This window comes from Castor canadensis, chromosome 16, assembly GCF_047511655.1.
Source record: "Castor canadensis chromosome 16, mCasCan1.hap1v2, whole genome shotgun sequence".
In the NCBI taxonomy this organism is placed as follows: domain Eukaryota; kingdom Metazoa; phylum Chordata; class Mammalia; order Rodentia; family Castoridae; genus Castor; species Castor canadensis.
Window position 1 is genome coordinate 4,106,720 of NC_133401.1, and position 26,228 is coordinate 4,132,947.

Sequence of the window (26,228 nt, forward strand, 5' to 3'; positions counted from 1 at the left end):
ATCTTTGAAGTATGAAGGGACCCTTCCATTACAAAAAGAACAAATTCAAATACCCAAAAGAAAATCAAAGGGGATAGATGGGGAATTTACCAAAGTATACATTCCATTAAAGATAGACAGACAGATAGATAGGTAGATAGATACATAGATAGATAGATAGATAGATAGATAGATAGATAGATAGATAATAGAGATCAGAAGTAGATTAGGTAGACAAGTGATAAGTATGTAACTATAAATAGTTACATACATGATTATATATATATACACATAGATGGATGGATAGACGGATGGGTGAATGGATAGATAGATGGAAGGGTAGATAGACAGGTGAATAGATAGATTAAGATAGCTAGATAGATAGATTTAGGTATATCGATAAATAGATAGTAGATAAAGTAAGTAGGTAGATGATAGATAGATAGGTAAATAGATAGATAAATAGATAGGAGATGGGGAGTAGACAGATGTATTATAGATAGATGTTAGGTAGATAATTGATAGGTTAGATCTATAGATAGATCCATAAATAATAGACATATTTTAGGCTTAAGAAATAAAAACTAAGATGAGACACTTTGCATATCAAATTAGCATTATTTTGTCACCAAATACTCTATATTGGCAGACTACAAGGAAAGGGTCCCTGTCATGATTTGGGGGGGAGGCAGGCAGTGAGGACAGATAACTTCACATCACATGTCCAGAAAGCAATTTGGCAACAGGTATTTAAATCTTTAACTGTGCCTCTCTTTAACCTGGCAATTCCTTTTCTAGCAATTAAACCTAAGGAAATAATTAAGAATGTGTACAAAGATTTCGCTGAAATGACGTTCATCAGAGTATCATTTATAAACGTACCCACACATTGCCCTTTCTCCTTGTCTGCCTTTAGGGGAGGGAGAGTGGGGGATTGGAGACTCGGAAGCTGAAAATTAAGCAGGATGCCTCCCCAGGATAACTCCATCAGAAGTGATCTTTGTGCGATTAGGAAATCTTCAGATGCCCTTTAGCAGAACAAGGAATAGAAGTTATGCTGACAGGGGTGATTCGGATCGCACAGCAGACCTGTGGCAGGAAGGAAGCCCTTCAAGTTCTAAACCTCTGACTTTTGTGATATTCATTTTTATTCATTTATTTATGTATTCAAGAAACATTTAGTGAGCTTCTAATCTATGCCAGATATTACCTAGATAAATGAGATGAATGGATGGGTGGATGGATGGATGGAGCAATGGGTGAGTGGGTGGGTAGATGAGTGAAAGGATGGATGGAGGAATAGGTGGGTGGGTGGATGGAGAGATGGGCGAGTGGAAGGATGGGTGAATGGGTGGATAAGTGAGTAGATGGATTGGTGGATGGATGGACGATGGATGGATGGAGAAATGGGTAGGTGGATGGATGGGTGACATAGAAGTACAATGAAGCCAAAGCAGATTGCAATTTGGATGTGAGGCAAATTTGATGTCCTTCTGTCCTCACTATTGTCTCTCTCAACTGCTCAAATCAGCAGAGGAAAAAGATCACGGCTGTCATCAGAGCTTAGGAAGGTCATGATGGCCTTAGAAGAGGGCCATCAAGATGGAGCACTAGAAAGAAGGTGCTCAATAGACAGGGTGGTGATGGCATGGGGGTGGAGGGAGGACCAGCTCATCTGGGTGTAGTCTGTGCCTTGATGTCATGCACTCTTCAAAGATGGGGCACCCAGAAGACCTGAGAATGTGTAACTGTAAGCTGGGACACAAAGTCTTCATTTCTACCCTCTTTTGCACAACCTGTGTGGTTTGGTCTAATCATCAGAGGCCTGGAGTGAAACCAGACTGACTTTCTCACACCTCTGCACATGCACACATCTATGTTCAGGTGTACACATCCACAGGAAGGGGACAAAGCCCACCTTTTCCAATACCCCACCTCCAACCCAAGGCACGAACCTGAAACCCTGTCAGGGTTGGCGAGGAGTCTGTCAAGGCAGGCATCCACACAGCACTCCACTAAGTCAGAGAAAACAATGGCTCCCAGGACCCTCACTTCCCTTCCCAAATGGGCATCCCAGAAGACCTTTCTGAGCCTAAGACAGGGGAGAGAGAGACAGACAGAAAGACAGAGACAGAGAAGACAGAGAGATGAGAGACAGAGAAAGAGAGAGAAACATTGGAATCTAAATTTCCATCCAGAGGACATGGTTACAAAATAATCAGAATAGAGCCAAATTGGTTTTGCATTCATCAAAAATAATAATGATAAAATACTTGTTTCTTTTCCTTCTCTCTCTCTCTCTCTCTCTCTCTCTCTCTCTCGACAGGGTCTCTCTGTGTAACCCAGACTGGCCTCAAACTCATGGTCCTCGGGCCTCAGGCTCCCAAGTGCTGGAATTACAAGTGTGCATCACCATGCCTGGCTAAGAGTATGTTAAGTGGTTGATTATAAAATGTGTGAAATATAATTCTATTTATGTACAATGTGTGCTTTATGTACAATAACCAACAAGGCCATCTATCATCAGAGGGTCTGGACACAGAGAGCAGAGTCATCCCTGCCGACCCCTGAGGGAAGGGATGTCTTCTTCCCTATTGTCACTCATCACTACTTTCTAATTTTTAAAGTAGGCTTATATGAAATGGCGACAAAAATAGTCAAGTGTAGAGAGAACTGGAAAGGAAGAGAAGTTCTGTTAGGTTCTCCAGCACCTGAGGCAAGATAGGCTAGGGAGGAAAGGAGGAAACCGTGGGCTGGCTCCCTGATCCTGGTGTCCTTTTTCCTTCACCTGCTATGTCCCAGCTAATAAGGAGCTTGGTGAGGGACAAAAGAGCAGCAAGAACCTCTGTAAAGCAAAACCTTTTCTCATGAAGGCCACCAGCAAGGTCCAGAGCACGCTGGGTGCTCTGAAACTTCTCTTTGCTCAAATTTTATAGTCATTCAACACATATTATCACCAAGAGTCCCTCCTTGTTGTGCATTGAGCTGTGCCAACTCTGGCACATCACTCAGCCCTGAAAGGACAACTGGCAACACAGTTTCTCCCAGGGAAACACAGCTAGAAGATGATCCCAACCACCAGCAGATAATCCCAGTTTCCTCAAAGCTCAGAGCTAAAAACACACATTTGCTATCACAGGTATTTACCACCTTACAAACAATCCTTCCTTGAGGGCAAATCACCCAACATCCTTTTGTGGTCTCCAGCATCCCTGTCAGCCCAGGGCAAGGGGGTACAGATTTCTAAGACCATACCATCTCTCAAGAGATCCTCTCACCACAATGGCCATGGCCAGCACTGCCTCATGCCCCATGGCACCTGCTTCCCTGAGCTCTTCACCTCACTCCCCCCTTTCCACCTCCACTCCCTCCTGGAGCTGTTTCTTTCCTAGTACCCACCGCAGTCTCAGTTGTCCCCTTAAATTCATAAGAGAAGAATGCTTGTGCCTCCCATGTGGCCTGCCACCATGTTTCCTCAGGAAGTCTGAGCCCCAAGCAGCCTGGACGGTCCTGGAGGGCACATCTGTGTGCACAATAGGTAGACTCTCCACAAAGCAACCCGACCTCAAGTCCATTCCACACACACTTTTCCTATGCAGGACAACAAGGAGGAAGGCTGGAAGGAATAAGTAACATACTGTGGTAAGGAGATTTTAAGTGAAAACAAGGTCAAGTGGAGGGAAAAGCTGAGGACCTAAGCTGCCCAAATCCACCTTTGGGTTCCCTTAAGTTCCTTAGCCAAACAGAGATAGCATTACAGTCATCCCCAGAGCAGCCTGGCCAGGCATCCCTGTCCCGATGGCACCAGCAGCCTCCCATCCAAAGCTGGGTGTCACTGGGAGACAGAGCACCCAAGGACACAAAACCTTGCAATAAAAGCACTGCAGAGTTCAGAAGGATCCAAACGAGGCTGCAGCAGGCGACCGGGGGGCTTCTCTTCTCTGGGGCTGTAATACTGTATTAGCCATGAAGGTCAATCTGAGCTCACAATAGCTCACTCTCGTTTCCTCCCTCGTCTACTCCGCCAACCCTGGACCAGCTCAGGTGTTGGATTTCAGCAGAAAGTGCAGAGCGGGGCATGCGCCCTGCATCATCTCCCTCCTGGACCTGATGGGAGGCGGTGGCCTCCCAAGGACCCAGATACCAAAACGATGAGATGAGGCTTTTCTTTCTGCTGCAGAACTGGTTACAAGAGAGACACACATTCTTCCCCGGCCTTTGACCTTTGGCTCTCACTTTTCTTCTCGCAGCGTTTTGGGGAGAAAGAGTTTATATGTTCTAAGGGCTGCCTTGTCTACTTGGTACATTTTCATGAAGTGATGTAAAGAGGCAACTTCTAAAAAAAAAAATGTACTGTAATGCTAGGAAATTCAGGCACTCTGAATCAACAAACAGCCTGGCTGTTTGTTGTCATGATCCCTCTACCCTACCCTACCGTCTGAAATGGCCACATCAGTTTGCTGTGGCAAAGGCTCACACTACGCCATTTTTAACAAATGCACCTCTCCAAGTGCAGCTCGGCTGCAGAGGTGCGTGCATCCTCAGAGCACCCTTCTGGAGTCCTCTCTGTGTGCGTGTGAGAGCCCAGAGTCTTGGGCCTTCCCGCCAGGGGCCAGGGACTAGCAACAGCAAATGTAAACATTTATACTCCGACTATACAAGGAAAAGTCAGCCTTGTCAGGCTGCTGGGTTTGTGTCTCACAATGAAACCTTTGTGTCTGCACATGGCAAAGGGGTGCACACACCCCAACTCCCCCCCCACACCCCCAACCCAGTCTACAGGAGAGCTGTTTAGTGTAGACCAAATTTTTAAAAATTAGAAGGGGAGAAAAAGAAAAAAAAGCAAAACACAGATTGTTCCAGTTAGTGACTGGGTTGGTGAAAGGAAGTGACTTGCTATGTTGCTTCTTTTTTTTTTTTTTTTTTTTTTTTTGAGAACATAGTTTGAGAAATGCATCTTTAATTTCATGCCAAGAGTAGTTTGTGAGTTTTTACAACATGGGGGCCTGTGGAGCCAGGCAGGGTTCCTTGCATGAGGATGGAAATCTAAAGTGGCTGTGAGAGTTAGGACAGGTTGCTTCAACTGATCACAGATCCAGGCACACTTTAGATATCAGCTCAGCTTCCTCTTAAAAGGACAAAACGGAATATTCTCTAGCCATTCTGCGTGCCTGCCTTCGAAATATTATGCTGTTACAGATTTCAAAAGGTTAGCTTCAATGAACCTGACATCAGTATAACCCAAAATAACCCATTCAAGAGAAAAGTAAAAAATAATTGCTGTTTTCTCTTTTTTTTCCCCCCTCTGCTATATTGCTATAATGATTTTGCATAACAGATTGAACAAAGTGCTGTTGTGACAGGTGGTAGAATTCAGCTAGTAAGCACCGAGACAGGGTTCAATTTAGTTTGTGGATCCTTTAATTGTTGTGCAGCTAATTAAAGAAGGTTCTTTACACTCGCAAGTGTTTACCGTTGCTAGTATGCATACATGAAAAATTAAATTGTGCCTTCAAGGGCTGAAAACTATAGAAAAATCATAGCTGGGGCTGCAACATGCTTACGAACTCAAAATAGCTCCCTTTCACAATTGGAATTTGTAAAACTTTTTGCTAAGCAAATATAGAGCTAATTAGAAGTGTTCGTTGGACCAATTAACATTTAAATAAATAAGCCATATTGCACATTTCACAGTCTTTATTTAATGATGCTTCCTAACTCTTTGAAAAGATTCTCTTAAGTACAAATAAGTTGTCATAAAAATGAAAGATAAAAATAACCCCATAACAGTATATGCTATTTTTTCCCTTTTTGCCTTGAAGTCCTTTTACTGAAACCCCATACCTATTATTGAAGAAAGAAAAAAACAACACCACGCCTACCACCCACAAATTTAGTCCTTTCTTTCATCTTCCCTAGCTACCTTTCCTCCTCTCTGAATAGAAACAGAAAAACATATTTTATTGCTATTTGAATTGTTATGATAATTCTGTTTACTTACCATTTTTACTCCATGATAGAAAAATCTGTTTCAGACGATCCCGCTTTAATCTGAGAACACGCGTAAGCAAGGAAGGATGCAAGGAGAAGCCAAAGCAGAGCGTCTGGGAATTGCAGCAGAAGAGGCAGATTGGGAAGTCCTAACACCTGCTCACCTGCACAGCCAAGCCCATGGTGCTACGCCAGCCCCAAAGTGTCTACTCCTATGGAAAGCCCTTGGAGACACTGGGGCAGGGACAATAGCCACACTTGTACCCTGGAGCCTTCTTCCTCATTCTTAAGATTGAGATTGACATGCCTGGACCAATGGACCCAAATTAACAAGCCAGAGCATTGCCATACAAGTATGGTCAATTTTTTTTTTCTTTTGGTGGAACTGGGGTTTGAACTCAAAGTTTCACCTTTGCAAACATGCATTCTACCACTTGAACCGTACCTGCAATTCATTTTGCTCTGGTTATTTTGGAGATGGAATCTCGCCAAATATTTTCCGGAGCTGGCCTCGAACCCTGATCTTCCTGATCTCAACCTCCCAAGTGGCTAAGATTACAGGCGTGAGCCACTGACGCCCAGCTAGTGGCCAACTTATTTTTAACATTGAAAGAAATTCAATGGAGGAAGGACAGGTTTGTTCGGTTTCTTTCAGCAAATGGTGCTGGAGTAACTGGGTATCTACATCCGTAAGTAGGAGGGAAAAAACCCAAATGTGCCTCATATCTTTCACAACAAAAGATTTAAATGTGAAACATGAACCTAAAACTTTTCAAAGATAAGGTAGAAAGCAAGCCAGGGGGACTGAGACCTTGGCAAAACAGTTCTTAGATGTGCTGCCCACACCACAATCTATAAAAAGAAAAGGGACAAGTTGAATCTCATCAAAATTAAAATGTTTGCTCTGTGCAAGGACCCTGCTAGGAGGGTGACAGGACAATCTAGGTACCTGGAGTCCCTACATCTGACCATCTGACAGAAAGCTCATGTCTAATTTAGATACAAAGGACTCCCAAAATCCAAGAGTAAGATAATAATAAAAATAACCTAACTAGAAAAATGGCAGAAGACACAGCCAGATATTTCACCAAAAAGGATATACACACAGCAAGTAAGTCAGGAAAAGCTGTTCAACCTCACCAGCCATTAGGGAAACACAAATTAAAACCACAAAGCCATGCCACCACACAACTATTAGAATTGCTTTGTTAGAACAGATCAAAGAAAAAATAATGACAATACTAAGTGCTGACAAAGAAGCAAAGACTTTGGATCTCACAGGCATGGCTGGGACAGAGGAAAAATGAAACGACCACCATGGGAATCTTAGGTAATTTCTTAAAAACAAAGGCAACACCTACCGTAGCATCCAGCCCTTCTGAGGCTCTGTCTTAGAGAAATAAAAACTTGCGTCCACACAAACACCTATTGTTCACTGATGCTTTGCTTGTGACAGTCAAGTGCCAGGAACCACCAAAGTAGCCCAGAATGTTGCATGGTGGCTGGGGTCTGGGTACTCATACCATAGGGCACCAGCCAGCGGTAAAAGGGGACGAGCTGGTAATTCATGCAAGATCTTGAATGGGAGGGCATCGCACTGAGTTAAGAAGCCAGTGTCAAAGGTCAGATGCTGGGTGGTTCATCTACGTAACATTCTCACGCTGATAAAATGACAGGGAGGAAAAGAGGATCAGGGATGGTGGGGCGGGGACAGGTGGCACTGTACAGAGAGACCTTGATCTTGGCAGTAACGGGACAGTTCTGGTGGTTACAGAACCTGCACACGTGACGTGATGGTATGGCACTGCCACACACAATGAAGCAATGTCACCTCCCTGGTTTTGATACTAAAATTCTGTTATCTAAGATGCAGGTAAACTGAGGAAAGCCAGATGCACAGTGCTGACTGTCTTTGCAGCGTCCGGAAAAATCTATGATTATCTCAAATTGCAAGTGAAAATTGTTTAAGTCATGTGCTTTTTTTGTTTGTGCTTTCTACTAGACTTGATCAATTTTGTTCATATGAAGAGCTACTCTCTCTCATTCTCTCTCTCAAGATGGGGTCTTCTCAGACCCTTCTCCCTCAACCCTAATACTTTGCAATCATTAAGAGTTGGATTTGAACTGGGCACCAGTAGCTCACACCTATAATGCTAGCTACTCAGGAGGATCTCAGTTCGAAGCCAGCCTGGGTATAATAGTTTTAGAGACCTTTTCTCAAAAAAAAACCCTTTACAAAAAAATGCTGGTGGAGTGGCTTAAGTGGTAGAGCACCTGCTTAGCAAGAGTGAGGCCCAGAATTCAAACCCTCAACCTCCAAAAATAAAAATTAGTTAGGTTTATACTCATCATGGCTGGATTAAGCTTTTCGTACCAAAACCAAATTTTAAGAAGCCAATTAATATTAACATCTAAATAAATGAGGCATATAGTATCAATACACGGAACACCAAAAATCCAGAGGGTAGTGGATGCAACAGAATAAAACAAAGAATTAAAACCTTATCTGCAGATCTGAGGTAATTGTAGATTTATGTCAAGTTGTAAGACATATGACAGGGGAATCCTGTACACCCTTCACACAGCTTCCCCCATTGGTGACATCCTGCTTAAGGACACAATGTGACAACCTGGAAACTGAATTGGTGTAACCCAATGACTTCTTTCAGATTTCACCAATCTTGTATGCATCTGTGTGTGTGCACATGTGTATGTCTGTACATGTGTGTCTATGCAAATATGTGTTTAGTTCTTTGAAACTTTATCTTTGAAAGATGTAGTTTTGTTTCACAAACTGACAAGAGATTTGGCTAGGTGACAGACTCCTCTTTCCAGCAAAATGCTCCCACCTCAAGATAGATCCAAAAGATAAACATGTACACAAAAATAAGCATGATCATATACAAACTCAGATGTGGAACATGTCTGTAACAGTGGAACTTCTCTATGGAACTCTGGGAAGGAGGGAAAGGAAGAGAGAATGACAGAGCATCAGTGACATCGTAAAACATCACATCTGTGCAGGTGGAGGACATAAGGATGTGTACTGAAAGCTGTTGAAAATGGGGGGTGGGATGGAAGGGGGAAGGGAGAGCGATGGAAGGGGTTGAATGAACCAAAGTGAAGTGTACCCACAGTGGGGATGCATCGAGAAACCCCTTGGACACTGACTTAGGAGTCAATAATGACAAAAGGACTGTGAAATAGGAACAGTGTGGGGGTACTTTTTTTTGGGGGGAGGGTGAAAGAAGGAGATGGAGATGAGGGAATATGGTGGATGGACTTCATATACTTACATGAAATAAAACAATGAAACCTCATATAATTGCTTTAAGTGGGGCAGGGAGGGGGTTGAGTGGAGAGATGGTGGGAGTGATTTAACCAATGTACAATGTAAGCCTATTTGGAATTGTCACAATGAGTCCCCCCTGTGCAATGAATATATCCTAATAAAAAATGAAAAAAATTTAGCAAAAAGACCCCTCTCCCACCTCAAATGCAAAGTGTGGGTTTAGAAACTGTGAACACCGTGTGATAAAGAATCGTGCGATTTGAGAGGCAAACTTGGGATCAGTGACATTCCCTCTTACCACCCGAGTCACCAGCCACAGTTGTCAGCCAGGTCCTATTATCCAAGCCCTGAAGTAACAAGTTCCACCATGCAATAAATGCTCAAGATGTCACCAAGAGGGTGACCTGAGAAGGGCAAGGGCCAACCCGGGGTTCCTGGCACTGGCAAGAAGCCAGGGTAGAAGGGCTGAGGCTCCTCAGTGACTTGATAACAGGGAGCCCTACACAGAGGGTCCCCCATTGCAGGACCAGGCTCCACCTGCCCTGACCTCTTCCACACTCTCTTCCCCACGGAAGAGACCTTGGCAGGTCTGCGCTGAGCTTCTGCAGAAAAAGGGGTGGAAGGGATGAATTTTTTTTTGTATTTATTTTCTAACCATTTGTATTAGTTTAGAATAGTTGTACAGGGGTTTTGTTGTGATATTTCCATGTATGTGTACAATGCTCCCTGATTTGATTTGTCCTCTTCATTATTCCCTCTGTCCCTTCTTAGAATGACCTCAACAGCTTTCAGTGGTCCATATTCCTACATGCGTAGAAAGCACCTCACTCATACTCACCCTCCTGCTAGTGCCTTCCCCCTAACATGACCTGGTCTACTTTCCTGCCCTTCATTGTTTAAGCCTCTGTTCAGTGGGGTCTTGCCTTGATATTTTACCTATAGATGTATTGTACTTTTTTTTATTGTTGTGCTGCATGGAGGTCCATTGGGGCATTTTAGTATCAAATATATCCCACTTGAATTCACCCCTCCATCATTCTCCTTTATCCTCCTTCCCCCCATTCCTGGAAGAGTTCAACAGGTCTCATTTTTCCATTTTCATACATGAATGCATAATATTCTACCATGTTCACCTCCTTCACCCTTTCCTTATATCTCCCCACTCCCACTGGTGCCAGCCCCCAGGCAGGACCTGTTGCACCCTCCTGTTCTTTGATTTTGTAAGAAAAAAAATGACATTTTTGTTTGTTTAAGGTAGCTACACAGGGAGTTTCCTTGTGACATTTCCATGTACATATCAATTATAACCTGAGTTGATTCGTCTCTATTTTTCTCCTTTCTGCCTTAGTCCCCTTCTTATGGTGATTTCAACAGGTTTAAAAAGTCTATATTCATGCTTGTCTATGAAGTACATCAGCCATATTCACCTTCTTAACTTCCAACTTTTATCCTCCCTCTCACATACGTGACCTCCCCTGAGTGTGATCTGTTTTTCGTGACATTGCTGCATTTGTATTAGGTCTGTCTTCCACATGTGAGGGAAAACATTCAACCTCTGTCTTTCTGAACCTGGCTAACCGCACTTAAGATGATGATCTCCAGTTCCATCCATTTACCTGCAAACGACAAAATTTCATTCTTCTCTGTAGCTCAATAAAATTCTGTTGTTATATTGTGCGTCCGTCTAATCTCCTCTACTACTCTTCCTCACCCCTTTGCCCCATCCCATATCATTCAGCAGTTTTCAGTGGGTCTCATTGTGTCTTGTTCCTACTCAGATGTGATGTAATACTTCTATCATTTTCCTCTTCTTTCCCTCCTCCCCGATGTTTTTCTCTCGTGTGTGGAAGATAGATACAATACAAATACAAATACAAACGTTATCATATAGACACATATACTCCGAACACGATTCCAGTAGTGGGACTGTAAGAGGAAGTGATGAATTTGAAGACACTGCCCAAAGCAGAGAAGTAAGCCACAACTTCTAGACTTCAAACTGATCCAGAAAATGTAAGTCAAGTTGGCCATTTCCTTTCAAACTTGTGATTCTATAGACCCTATGACACAGACCATAGAAACCCTTATTTGGAAGAACTCTACTCTCTGCCGACAAAATCCCCCATTTGGTGGGATGGGGAGAATTGCCCAGTATCCTCTTTGCCTGGGACAAAAGAGTGGCAGCTTTAGGTTCATAGAAAGTTGAATTTTCTTTAATGTAATAAAATAGGCAGAGAAAACTTTTAGACGTATTCTGTAGGTCCTACAAAGATGGACCCACCTCACCAAACATTTGCTGAAACCCACAGACTGTATACCAAGAGCAAACCCTAACGTCCAGCCTGGACTTGCCCTTGAACTTGGAGGGCTATGACGTATCAACACACTCGTCAGCTGGAACAACCGGAATGCTGGGTTGTGTGATGGTGAGGGAGGCTGAGCCCCTGTGGAGATGGGATAGGTGGCACATCTCTTTACTTGACTTTTCTGCGAACCTAAAATTGCTCTTAAAAATCGAATTTATTGATTAAAAAAATAACAAAAACAAAAATATAAGTGAAGTGATCTACTTATCATAAGTCTTGTATTCCAAACAAACCTTAACTTGCATGAAAATAATAAAATGTCCTCAGCTAAACAAAAAATGGGAAGAGGTGGGTCCTTACTACCTCAGAGACTCGGCAAAATGGTGAGGTGTGTGGTAGTAGGGGAGACTTTCATCATGGCAGAAGTGAAATGTGTCATCAAAAACGGACATAGTGCTAACATCCAATCACCAATGTCCTTTAGGGGTAATATGAATCCTCCCTAGTGACAGTGTCCTGGTGACCACTTAGGAAGATAAACCAAAGGTCCAGGTGATACCAGCCATCTTCCCCCAGGATGGGCCTCTCTGATCAGTCACTGACATATCCAGGGCCAACACCATGTCACCAGCAGGACAGGTTCCAACACTAACCACACTCCGCCACCCTGGTCCAATGTATGCCTTGGATATTTTACTGTCATAAATTAATCACTTAATATTATGGTGTCCAAGGTGACAACTTGGCTTTTAGACTACCTGATTGTAGAGCCTAAAAGTCCGTGCTGCTTGTGCACTCAATGTTATCATTTTAATAAATATTGTACCATGCATGATGTGAAAATTGGCAGCCATGAGGGTTCCCCTAAGATGTCCTCTCCATGCAGGAAGCACACATGTCACTGCCAGAAGACATCACATTGGCTGCAGCTTTGCCCAGGTCCTGAACTCTGTGCGTGTTCCTTTGCTTTAAGGAGTGACAGAGATCACACATATAAACCCAAAACCACAGCGAACCCAGCTCGGTGGAGAAATGACCTCTCGCACGTGGTTTCCAGGCTGTGCTATTTGCAGCACAGCAAACCATTATCATCAGACACAGACGATGTGAGCATGCTATTGGCTTCCTTTCTCCTGATGGGATGGGTGTGGCAGTGCATTCATCCCAGGACCTTGAGCAGGAACCTCCTCTGGTGAAGTGAGTTAGACGCTCTAGGTGCACCTGCTCCATCACACACCTGGATATGTGCGCGTGGGCGGATAGGACGGTAGCAGGGAGGTAGAGGTGAGAAGGGTTGTTTAAGGAAATGAGCGTTTGTAAATGCAAATCCAGTAATTACACTCGCACACCTTTAGTAGTTAGACACCTAACTACCCATTTGCACACACAATTTCCCAATTTGTTGGGGTTCACCATGGGTAAATAGAGAGTAGGTGGGCGCACTGTTGGGCGGGCTTCAGGAAAGAGAAGCAATCATCTGTCCTCTAACATGCAAGGGAGAAATTAGAGGATTTTAAACAAAGGTCTTGGGCCACTAATTAGAGAGGTGACCAGGGATGTCCTATGTGTTAAAGCCTGTGTTGTGTGCTTGGTCTCCACAGTGTGAACCTCCAGTAAGGATTACCATGGCTCCTTGGCTAACCAGATTGGCAACTTCTGTTTTCTCATTTTCCTTGGGTTGCACCTCCTCTTTGCACCCAGTTCGTGCTCAGCCCCCAACCTCTGAGCTGCTCTCCTCCTAAGGGATTCACATCCACTTTCTCTCTACCTCCATTACCACTGCCCTGTCCAACATGAAACACCAAGCTTCCTCTCTGTGCTCATCACCCCGTGCGCAAGTCTTCCCATTGTGTAACAGCTAGCCATTGCTTTGTATCTCCTTCCATCCCACTGCCCCAGGGTCTTTGCACTTGCTATACCCTCCGAATGAACAAATCAAAGAAGGAAGGAAGGGAGGGAGGGAAGGAGGGAGGAAGGAAGCAAGGAAGCAAGGAAGCAAGGAAGGAAGGGTAACCTGCAAGGTTCACCTCTGCATTGTTCGCACTGCTCAATATCAAATGCTGACTTGATTTCCCTCTTTCCTATTACAGCTCCCCAGAGACAGCATCACTTAGGAGATAGCATATCTATTTGCTGACCAGAGAAGTGAATGAATCCTACCATACTGTGATACACAGATAAATACAAAAGCGCTTTCCAAAATGCATTTGTGCATTTTTGCACACAGTCTTACGTATCTACTGCAGTAGTTGTGTTTGAAGTTACCAAGCAATTTAAAAATTAAATGAGTATGCACCCTGTTATATTTTGATGTAACTATGCGCTAATTTTCAGGACAGAGAAAAAAAAAGAGTTAATTACTATTTTGTACTACAGTCTTCCCTCTCCTTCCTTCTACTGTAATGTAATGTAGTCAAATAAAGAAATTTCCCCCCGTGCAATTTCATCTCTAGAAAGCAGCAGTTACAACTCTTTGTTTTGGGAGTTTAATTTTAGCTTGCTTAAGAGCAGTTATCTCATGTACTCCCGAGAACTGAGACATCCTGGAAAAGCTGGAAATCACACAGAGGGTTGGCTTGGAAAATGCCATCTCCTGGGTTCCCTCAGGAAGCCATGGCATTTGGGGACTGGAAGCCTTGAGTCACCAGATAGCAGCCGTCCAGGCTCGGGACATATTCTACATCTCAATCCTCCTCCCTGCCCTTCCATGCTCCCACCTCTCCTGGAGCTGGCGCCACGCATGGTCTGAAGGTGGATACGAACTTCTGAAGGCTCAATTTTGTGGTCTCCTTAATGAAATCCCTGTGGTGGTGGCTTCCACCCTCCCTTTGTATTTGAGATTCAACCGCAAAATCTTTCTGTCCCCACCTCCCCAGCCCTGGGGAATTTGTGGTTTTCTTCTGGTTTCCCTGAAAGTTCGGGGTAACACCCATTAGAGCCCTGGGGCTCCCCAAGGAAGGACTGGAATTCCCAAAAGCAGAGGTATGGTGAAACCCTTCCTCTCAGGGAAGGGCTCACACAGCAGGACTGTGGAGGAGGAGAGGCAACCTCCTCCCTGCAGAGTCAGGAAGGCTGAGCCTCTGCTGGCCTCCCTGCCCGGCCTCCCCGCCCAGCCTCCCCAACCTATGAAACCCACAGACTAGAATCCACACATACTCACTTGCCCTGTCTCTTCTGGAACACACTTTTTGGGGGAATCCTTAACTAAAGGAGAGGCAAGAGGAGAACGGAGGATTATAAGATGTACCACATGCTTGCGGCACAAGGACAGAGCTGAGGTTATAGCACTTACAGTCTGACAGACAGTAATCTTCTAAGGCAGCCGCTAATGTTGGGTGGAAGACTCCAATGGAAGTCCCTTTGTGTTTCTTTTTCCTCTCTGTCCCTTTGCCACCTTCTCTCATTTCGCTTGATCCTCTGAAAATCACCTGCAGGGCTGTCCTGGACTTTGTTATTCCTTGTTATTCTTCACCACTGAGCTCTGAGAACAAGGTCCACCCTGAGCAGATGTGGTTCCAAGGGGAACCTTCTGGAATAGATGCTGGGGTGGGGAGAGGGATGGCAAGAAGTCACCTGGCATCAGAGCTGGACACCCCATGTTTTGGATTCCTTAGGGAATCCAAAGGGAAGTCCTGGTTGCTCACCTGTCCAGGTAAGCTGCAGCTGCAGCAGCTACTTCCAACTGTAGCCCAGGGAGGGTCCCTGATACCTCTTCATGCAGCAAAGCTCGGTCCCCAGCGAATAAATATCCACAGAGCTGCACCACACTTTAGAAAGAGCTCATGTACAGACTGTTGTCCATTTTGACAACAAGGTAGATGATCCCAGGTACCCACTGTGTTCCAGAATCCCCGCACGTGCTACAGGTGGGCTGTGTAGGACCCTGCAGAGAGCACACAAAGCTAGCCAGGTGTTGGTGGCTCACGCCTGCAATCCTAGCTACTTGGGAGGTTGACATCAGGAGGACTGATGTTTGGGGACAGCTCAGGCAAATAGTTCATGAGATCCCTTCACAGAAAAAGCTGGAACTTAGTGGTACACACCTGTCATCCCAGCTACAGGAAGCATAAAAAGGAGGATTGTGGTCCAAACCAACCTGGACAAAAATCGAGATCCTATCTTTAAAATAACCAGAGCAAAAAGGGCTGGAATCATGGCTCAAGTGATAAAGCACCTGCCTACCAAGTATGAAGCCCTGAGTTCAAACCTCAGTCTCACCAAAATAAATAAATAAAAGCATGCAGAGCTGCTACCTCCTGCCCCATGGACCTGTGTTCTGCCTGGGGTATTTCTGAAAGCTCTAGGCCCAGTGGTTTGGAATAAGAGTCTCTTAGACTCAGGAACCTGGGTTTCCAGCTCTGCTCCAGGATGGGCTTCTCTCTCCCTACCTCAGACCTCTCTCTTTCTCTCTCTCTCTCTCTTTCTCTCTCTCTCTCTCTCTTTCTCTCTCTCTCAATGGGTCTGACAGGTGAGGGGAGCATGGCCGAGAGGGTCTCAGGGCAGGATCTGGGGCAGCTCACAGCCTCAGGACTGTCCCTTTTGGAGAGTGACACTCCAGCAGCCGCACCCCTGCAGCTGGGCCTGGAAGACCTTCCTTTAGTTCTCTGCACTCCTGACTCCAGCCTCCTTTCTCCTCATTCAAGCCCTTCACAGTGCGAGAGCTTATTAAAAGACACAGGCTTCCCCAGCATTTTTTATTTCAGAACTTCCAGCTCACACGAAGGACAGTCGAACTAAAGATCAAAAAAAAAAAAAAAAGCAAATGAGCTTGTCTCTGCTTCTTTCTGCTCCACGGTCCCTAGGAAGCAGGTTTCAGGACTACAGACACACTGTGTGGGCAGGTGCCCCAGGGGCCAGGCATCTGGGAGACATTCCACAGAGGAGTGGAAATCATAGAGAAAACAGCAGAGCAGCATACCACGGGCATCTTTTTCTAGAGACCTTTACAACTCAACCTGGAAAACGTCGCACTCAACAGCCAGGCAGTCGGGCCCACAGCAGTCACCGGCCACCTGACTGTGTCAGAGAAGGCTGGTGGGCCAGAGACACAAACAGGAGGTAGTGAGGAGGAGACACACCAGATCCAGGATCAGGGCATTGTCACTAATGTCCCCAGAGCCCTTCAACACTAGCCATCTTGTGCCCCATCAAAGACAAGGAGTGGTTCACCATGAATGTCACCGTGCTACAGTCCCAGAGGTAAAAAATGGCATATGTACACTGGGTATGTGAGAGATTTCTGAGCTGGGTTGCAGGGCCAAGATTATAAACTCATACATTATAGGCAAAAAGAGATTTCCTTCACAATGACATTCTGCCTGGAGTAGAAGAGAGGCAAGGCCCCTACCACGTTTCCCAAGATCCCAGTGGCCCTGCAGTGAGCAGGTGTCACCCTCCCAGGAAACTCTTCTGCAGTGGTTCCACACTGGGGAGTATCTCCCCGTCCAAGGGGGTTGGGGACACTTCTGGAAACCTCCTGTGCACAGAGGAGATGCCAATCCCTGGGAAGGGAGCAGAGGATCCACACACTCAGGCTGTGCCCACAGCTCATGGTGGGAGCAGTTTGGTTATCATGAGAGATCACCATGGAACTCCCTCCTTTCCCCTGGTTCCCCAGACCTCAAACCTGTTGAGGGGACCACGTCTGCCTCCAAAGGAAGACTTTAGGGGTGTGGAAGTTCCTGCTGTCCTGCTGTCAGGGGGCTCTCCCACTCCAGGAACATTCCCTGGACAATTGCCTGAGTGAGGAGGTCTGGAAGGACCCAGCATGAGATGTTACGCCTGTAATGCAGGTGAAACCATAAAGAAGTTTCGCCATCCTCCCATAGGATCAGCTGGGGACGGCAGGGGAGCCAGCCTCTGCCCCCACCCCACAATGCCAAGCACTGGAATGGGTTTCTACACAGATGTCCCTTGGTAACGCTGACCTGCCCTCACGCAGCACCCGGGATAACCAGACCTACAGAAGGCCATGTCTGAAGGCCATGACGATGCTGTGAAACCTTGGCCTGGAGCAGGTTGTGTGGGCTTGACCCCATGATCACCATGGGGTTGGCAGTAAACACAGAGGACCAGGTAACCACTCAACGTTGCTGGCTGGATGCCCTAGGACACTTGTGTGGTGCCACTGAGCATCTGTAATCCCAAGAAGCTCCAAGTTAACTTAGAGAAAGTCCTGGGGCAGAAATGCCCAACTAGAGCCGGGTGCTAGTGCTCACAACTGTAATCCTAGCTACTTAGGAGGCAGAGATCAGGAGGACTGCGGTTCAAAATCAGCCCAGGAAAATAGTTCAAGAGACCCTATCTCAAAAAACTTATCACAAAAAAGGGCTCCTGGAGTAGCTCATAATGGTAAGAGTGCCTTCCTAGCAACTGTAAGGCCATGAGTTCAAACCCTAGTACTGCACACAAAAACAAAAAGAAAGAAAGAAGGGAGGGAGAGAGAGATAGAGAGAGAAAGTGAAGAAAGGAGGGAGGGAGGGAAGGAAGGAAGGAAGAAAGGAAGGAAGGAAGGAAGAAGGGAGAGAAGGAAGAAAGGAAGGAAGGAAAGAAGGAAGGAGGGAGGGAGGGAGAGAAGGAGGGAAGGAGGGAAGGAAGGAAGGAAGGAGGGAAGGAAAGAAATGCCCACCTAGACTCTCCCAGGTCCCTGAGAAGGGGTCTGCGACTCCTTTGCTTGGCTCAGATTGAACAAGAGAAGCCACCATTGACTCTGACTTCCCTCCCCCAGAAAACCTGCGAACACTCTGACAAGTCCTGTTTCTGAATGCACCCACTGTGACCAATCAACACCACCCGCAGTCTTGAAATCCGAGATCCACAGGGATGACATGGGCAGAAGAGGGGGACCCCAAGGAAGCACAGCCTGCTGACCACCCTTCTCCACCCAGCCAGGGTCTGGTCCCATCACACAGTCCCCAAAGACCCCAGTCCAGCCTAGAAGCTCCATGTCCACACACACACACACGCACACACGCGCACACGCGCACACGCACACGCGCACACGCACGCACACACACACACACGCACACACACACGCGCACACACGCACACGCACACGCACACACGCGCACACGCGCACACACACACACGCACACGCGCACACGCACGCACACACACACACACACGCACACACACACGCGCACACACACGCACGCACCCTGAGTTGGGCCCAGGCCCCTTCTCTCTGCTGGGATTTCAGGGTCTCTGCTTGATGTCCCTCCCAGGTGACCGGGTGAGTCCCGTCCTTTTGAGCATGCATGGAGAGGGCTGTGTCCCTTGGGATGGGACCACAAATCCCAGCAGCCATTAGAGTCTGTAGTTTCTTTGCGAACAGGAATTAAGCAACAGAGCAACAAATGTTCCTTTCTGTCAAGCGTTTGACCTTATCTGGAGTGTGTCATCAGCTTCCAGAGCCATGGCTTATGTCAGTGTGGGTGACAAAATGCCTCCACAGCTTCCAAGCTGGGATCACGCTGCTCTCCGCAGCAGATGTGGACCAAGCCCGTGACAAGTGGCGATAAATGGTTTGGAGAGAGGTGGTGGGTCCCTGATGGTCAGCAGCCATGGAAAGGCAGGTTCCCGAGCATCAAGACCGCCCTACACCAGCCTCCCTGAACCACGGCCTCTGGGCCCAGCTGTTCAAACGAGCCCTCCTCCAGCCTCGAGTGATCTGTGCAGGAAGAGACACAAAGTGAGGCTGCCCCCTGCGGAGGCTCTGACCAGCCCCGTGACAGGCTCTGCTTCTTGGATTAGCACCTTCACCCCCACGTTCAGCTGCCCCCTGTTGCCCTTGCCGGGTTTAGGCAGGTTCCATGACCACAGGACATTGGAGCCTGCAAGTAAGGACAGCTCCTCGACACAAACAAGACACTCCACGTCCACCAGCCTGCTCACAGTGTCTCCAGGACACTTGGGGGACATGGGGGATGGACCAACTCCTGTTTATACATGGCTTCCTCTAGCATTCTCTTTTACAGAATCTTAAACACAAGATGTCAACACATTATCTTAGAAGTCATTGACAGGCTGGGACTGTGGATAAGCCCTCAGGAGTGGTTCCTGGTTCTGTACACCACCAACCCCTAGGGTAAGTCGCTGTTATCACTATGATGGAAGTGTTCTGGCCTGGTGGCACTGGGGGGCACACCTGTAATCTCAGCTAACTTGGGAGGCAGAGATTGGGAAGATCACAGTTTGAGGCCAGGCTAGGCAAAGAGTTAGTGAGACCCCATTTCAATTAATAAGCTGAGTGTGGTGGCACATGTCTGTCACCCCCAGCTATGTAGAAAGCATAAAGAGGAGGATGACAGTCCATGCCAGCTGGAGTATAAATGTAAGACGATATTAAAAAAATAACTAAACCTAGCTCAAGTGCTATAGGACCTGAATCACACGTGCAAGGCTCTGAGTTCAAAACCCAGTACCACCAAGTTACAAGACTGATATCCAAGTTACTTTTCCCCACAATCCATTCTTAGAGCCTATGAGAAAATACCTAACCCCTTGTGCCAGGCACTGCTCCTGAGGCCACAGGTATGACATTGACAAACATTGACAAGGATCGACCAGTTGTCAGAAGAGACAAGAGAGGGGACAGAGATTTAAACAGACACCAAAGCTCAGAGAAATGAGGCTAACCCTGCCCATGGCCACAAGTACTGGCTTTTGTTAGTGGGGTGACTTTTCAGCTGAGTTGTGAAGGATGAATATGAGTTTTTCTGGGGACAGGCACAAAAGGAAGAGAATAATACGTGGCTGGTTTTCAAAGACAAGGAAACCTTGTGCCTAATTCCAGAGCCTCGACATCTGAGGAATGTCGAGTGACATAGAAACAGGTGACAGTGAGGAGGGAGAGGGACAGGGACGGGAGAAGATTGCAGGGAGATGAGACTGGGAAGGCAGGTGACCAGGGAGTGAGGGGCTTTTGATACAATGCCAACTCGAAGCAGAATGCTCTGAGCCATTTTTATTTTTTTAAATCAAAGTCACAATGAGTAGGACACATGGACATTTTCACACAATCTCTGAAAGTCACTTGCCAGTTCAGTGTCCAGAGCTAGTTGTTCACGGGGACATGGCCAAGGAGGCCCCACTAAGTTCAAAAGGCTCCATGGCCTCCGTCCTGCTGAGAAACAAAGCAACAGCCTGAAGGGAACCCAAAGACTGTCCCTACAAGCTGATTCCAGTGTACAGAAGGGACATTCATCTGGGCCTAAACAATGGAGAAGACACACTGGCCGAGGCTCAGGGTGGACACCTGTCACCTGCTCCCACCCAGGGCGAAGGCAGCTTGTCCTGCAGAGGTAAGATGCTGGGGAAGCCTAGGGACGAGCACAGAGGGCCTTCAATGTCCTGTCACATCCAGGAGTGAGAATTTTACCTTGTGACTAGCCAGGAACCAGGAGCACATTGGGACCTGATACACAGCTGGGAGTTGGGGACACTGAAGGTCACACACAGCAGAGAGGAGCCAGGAACTCCAAGAGAGAGAATCCAGCATGGTAGCCAGGTACTTGCCAGGCCACCCACGAAGCAGGAAGCACCATTAAAGCACCCAGAGGAATAAGCACTGCTTCCTACATGGGTGTCCCCACCACCCATTTGGACCTACCAGCTCACTGCCTCCCTCAGGCTCACTGTAGTATCCACCCAATCGCCCCTTTCCCTCCCAGGGCCATTCCTGTCCTACAGGCCTCTTCCTCCATCTCTGATATGGAGTTTCTCTCTCTCCCTCTCCATCTTACTTTCACATGCCAGCATCTCTACCTGACAGTCCCACAGCACCCAAAGTAGGGCCTGGCTGGGGACATCACTGGGCACCCATGTCCTGCAGGTCCACTAGGCGGGTGTGTCCATGAAGGGAGCACAGTCTTGACCACTGCTCACCATTAAACCCCCAGCATTGGCAAGGCTGAGTCTGTGCCCATCGGACTGGTGTGTCTGGGTCATGTCCAGCTGCCTGGCACAGCAGCCAGCAGGGCCACAGCTGCCTTTCCATAGCCTCCTGAGACAGGGCTGTCATGTTTTTCTCAATGCTGTCTGGTGCCCAGACTGGGCAACCCCAGGCAGATCAGGGCCTTGCTCAGGCAGTGGTGTGGTCCTCCTTGAGGGAGAAATGTGTGGTATTTTAGATGCATGAGAATAAGCTGGCTAATTTTAAGGGTACCCACAAGGAATCCTTTTGAGCAAAATCAGTTCCTTGAATGAGATTAAATGCATGATAATTTCCTATACCAAGTTCCCTTCTGAACACCCTCAGGCTTCTGAAGCCAGTGTCCTGTATCCCCTTCCCCAGCCTCCCACTGCAGGGACATACCTGCCTGTCCTTCCCTCCACTTTCATCAAACACATAGCTCACCTGGGGGTCAGTGGATTCCGCCCCATTTCAGGCTCCTAACAACAGACTTCAAACACAATTCCTTCTCTCCCTATTGGTCTCTGCCTGGTGACACATGAGTCACTTACAGGTGGGACCGGAAGCACACTGATCCTTCCAGATTACCCACAGACCCTTCCTTCTTCGCAAATAAAAACAAAAATCCCCTGCTCACATCCCATCCACCAAAAGAATTCTTGATCGATGAAAAAATTAACTGGATCCCTAAATTAAAGAAGTGGAAATATTTTCTTTACAGTGCTTTATGAATTTGTAAATACCATTATTGAATTTTTAAAAGTTCTAATTTAAATGTATTGATTTATTATTGTTTTGTGGATTTTCTACCCAAATGTCTTGGAGGAAAAGAATGGCTAATGCCAGGCACAAGGAAGCCGCAAAACTTCACCAGAGTGTAAGACATCCGTGGGCTTTGCTCCCCGGGGTGTCCGGCACAGCGAGCTGACATGTTTATGGCTCCTTCACGTTGGACAACTTGCTTTTCATAACTGTGTCTGCCAGTAGCCATAACACAGGAAGTGGGCAGGAGCACAGGGCTGTGTCTTTGGAGGTGAAGGCAGCGAGGGACGGCCAGAGCAACGGAGTACACACATCAGCCAAAATGTGAACAAAAAAAGGTTCTCGACTCCCAACATCTCTGGAGGCCACTTGGCTGAGATTTAAACCAAGGCGGGAAAAGTCCACTCCATCCCCTAATTGCATTCTTCCAACAAAAGAAATTAAGTGATGAAATATTTGCTGGTTTCCTCTGTAGTGAAGCAGGAAAAAGCTTCATGGGAATTTATTTAGCAAAGCTTGGATATTTGAGCGATGTTCAGATGGGGGTGGAGAAAGCTGGAGATGAAATGAAAGTCGGTGTCTATGTAGGCCAGGTCAGCTCTGCCTCCCCCCAGACTGGCCTGTCTTCTCCCCCCCACAATAATGACCACACCATATGAGGACACTCCCCTGCCCATACCCTTCAAGGCTCCCCAGTGACCTTGAAATTAGCCCCCAGCCTGTGCATCCCTCCTTCCATCCCCACCTCTCTTCTCTGGTCCCTGGTGTACTGGCCCCAGTTGGTCTAGGCACACCTGTCTTGTTCTTACCCAGGGATTTCTGACCCTGCAGGATTCCATGTGTCTGGAAGCCTGGCTTTATCTTGCTATGCAAATCAGAGCTCAAATGTCACTTCCTCAAGGAGGCCACCCCATGGCCACCATGTCTGAATTCCACACACCCTCCATGTCAGCTCAGCTTCCCACTGGGATTATTCTTGCTTTTGCTTTTGGTGGTTGTGTGTCCTCAGTCCCCACACACCTTGTCCTCCCACAATTTCAATAAGGACCTTACCTGGCACCCAGTCCCCAGCACTGTGCCTGGCACACAGACAAACAAAGAAATTTTGTGTCACTGGGGCTTGAACTCAGGGCCTACACCTTGAGCCTCCACCAGCCCTTTTCTGTGATGGGTTTTTTTCAAGATAGGGTCTCTCCAACTATTTGCTGGGGCTGGCTTTGAACCGTGATCCTTCTGATCTCTGCCTCCTAAGTAGTCAGGATTACAGGTGTGAGCCACTGGTGCCTGGCAAGACATGTAAAGAAGCTTTGACCTAATCTAGAAAAGTGGGCTCACTTTGAGGATGAGTTGAGCATCTGAGTAGACACACACAAGCAGATGTGAGCCTCTGGAAAATGCCCTACATCCCACCCCAGGCAGGCACCCTTCTGAGTGAGGGACAGCACATCACTGAGTCTTCAAGTTGAGCCCCTGTGGCAGAAGATGCCTAGTCTGAAAGCATTCATACTCAAGGCCATTGCTGTTTCCCTACAGAGTTGGGAGTGTCACGTTTGAATTACTAGGGAGCTAAGAAATTAGTATTTATGACTCTTCAACCTCTTTTTGGCCAGTCATAAGTCAGATTCAGTAGGTCTCGAACCATCCCAAGACCGAGCCAGGTGGGGTATTCACATCATCCAGGACAAGCTTCCTAGGGCACCCTGGCTCCCATGTGCCCAGACAGAGTTTCCTGCCAACACATAACCCCCATTTGTGAATTTCTATGCAAGCGACAAGTAAAGTATTGCCTCGGGCTGGTTAATTAGGGGTACAATCATCTAATTGAGCCACACAAAGCTGGACACAAGGCTGACTGCTAGCAAAAAAAAAATCTGTTTCCAGAAAAAGGCCTTCCCCAAAGATGTCCTCACACCCTGGAATACATGGTGCATTTGCTTCTTTTTCTGGGGTCCTCATCACAGGGGGCCCCCATGCTGGAGCAACCCTATGCAAAGGAGTGGCCAAGTCCTCAGGGTCTGGCACTGAGAGAAATGCTCAGGGACCAGCAGACGCTGTCTGCCCCAGGCAGGCCTCAAAGTCTCCACAAGTTGAACTTCATATCATTGTTTTCTCCCTACCCCTAACTATGTACAGTTGCCACCACAGTGAGCACGCCAATCCTAAGGTGTCTCTTCCCTTCCTTCCCCTGCCCAGCCCTGCCTGGGCCTCCTACACCTGCTGTGCCCTTCTCCCCAGCCCTCCCCTCATCGCTCCTAAGCCTCCTTTTCCAGTCCTCACACACAAGCCCTTCCATCGTTCACCCTTTCCCATTCTCAGACCTCCTGGCAATGATGTGCCTTGCCCCATTTTCCCTCCTTGTTTTCCCAACAAGAAACAACTTGAGGCTGGCATAGGGGTTCACACCTGTAATCTCAGCTGCTCAGGAGGTAGAGATTGGCAAGGATCCAGTTTGACCCACAAGCTGGACCTGATAGTGCACATCTGTAATCCCAGCAAGAAAGGAGACATAGGTAAGAGGATCTCAGTCCTAGACCAGCCCAGGCAGAAAGAGAGAGACTCTTTTTAAAAATAAATAAGTAAAAAGCAAAAAAGGCTGGGGTGTGGTTCAAGTGGTACATCATGAGTTCAAACGCTAGTACTGCCAACATCTCTGTAGACTACTCAGGCCACACAGGGCTCCATGGAGAAAAAAACCAGGAACGCATTTTGCCGGACTTGGGGGCCATGGCTGGCCAACTGACAAGTCCCACATTACTGTGGAAATGCCATACTGCACAGGCCTCAGGCTGGTCCCTTCCTGGTCCTCACCTGGGGCCCCTAGCACAGGGGATATTTAATAAGCCATGTGACCAGCTAGACCCTCACAGGCCAAAGAGAAATGAGGACCATTGTTCAAAATCTTCAGCCTCAGGCAGGAGAAGGCAAAACCTTCCAGGAATCTCATGTTTAGCAAACAAAGATAAAAGCGGTCGTTTTAAGTCATAGTCCCAGGAATCCTAGGTAACTGTCCAGCTGCTCCTCCTATAACCCAGGCATCATCACCCCCCCCCCACAGCCTCCTCAGCCCCAAGACTCTGAGAAGTCCAGACACCTGCCAAGGTCACTTGGGAGACATGGCACATGTCCTTCTAGGCCCTCAGGAGATTGCATACTTGAAGCGCACAGTTTCACAGCAGGACCGTGGCCTCCTGGGAGGCCGAGAATGGAGGCAAACCACCCCTGCCTGGAAACAGTAGAGATTTCCTCCTTTTCTTTCCTATAGGAAAGTTGTCAGCTCAGGGTGGCTGTCCTCTCTTCCATGTGCCCTCTTACTCAATACTCACTGGCAGTAGACAAGACTAGGACAATGAAGGAGACAAGAAGAGGACAGAACAGAGTGACAGCCTTGGGGACAAAGGATTGGACCCAGCGGGGACCTTCAAAGAGTCTCCAAGACTTTTCACTTCCCAAGACAGAGCCAAGCCACTCCAACTTTCATGTCAGAAGACACAGAACAGGGGACCGTCCCTTGTCTGTGACAAGGATGCACCTTCTAAAAAACCTCCACCAATAGCCAATTCCATTGGTTGATGAGAACATGACGGGTCGGCAAGGTCACGTCACGTGTTTAAGGGAACGTCAGGTGCAAGTCAGGGCCGCAGTTAGACTCCTTGGCCCTCCAAGGACACAGTGAAAAAGGAGTGGCCCTAAGAGCCTGCGTAGTACCAAAAAATCCACTTGAGCAGGTCTGTGAGTCGAGACCAAACAGGAAACAGTCAGGACTCCTGCTATATCTTGAGACTTTGAGACTGGAGGGGTCACCACTGTCCCTGTTGCTATGGAGTCTGCAGCTAGCATCCCCGCCCTCCTGGGCTTTTTGTTTTTCCAGTACTGGGGCTTGAACTCAGGACCCACACCTAAGCCACTCCACCAGCCCATTTTTTTCAAGATAGGGTCTCTAGAACTATTTGCCCAGGCCAGCTTCGAACTATGATCCTCCTGATCT

At 47.2% G+C, this 26,228-nt stretch overlaps 1 protein-coding gene across 18 annotated transcripts in view; it reads right to left on the reverse strand.

The window, feature by feature from the left end:
• Window positions 1-26,228, reverse strand: part of Znf536 (zinc finger protein 536) — a 463,499-nt gene that overhangs the window by 287,747 nt on the left and 149,524 nt on the right. For 9 of the 18 annotated variants that reach the window (XM_074058790.1, XM_074058788.1, XM_074058789.1 and 6 more), the window contains one exon: window positions 1,935-2,071. The exons of the other annotated variants lie outside the window; for them this stretch is intronic. In XM_074058790.1, coding sequence (XP_073914891.1) covers window positions 1,935-2,071 — 137 coding nt within the window. The remainder of the gene's footprint in view (window positions 1-1,934; window positions 2,072-26,228) is intronic. 18 annotated transcript variants of the gene reach the window in all.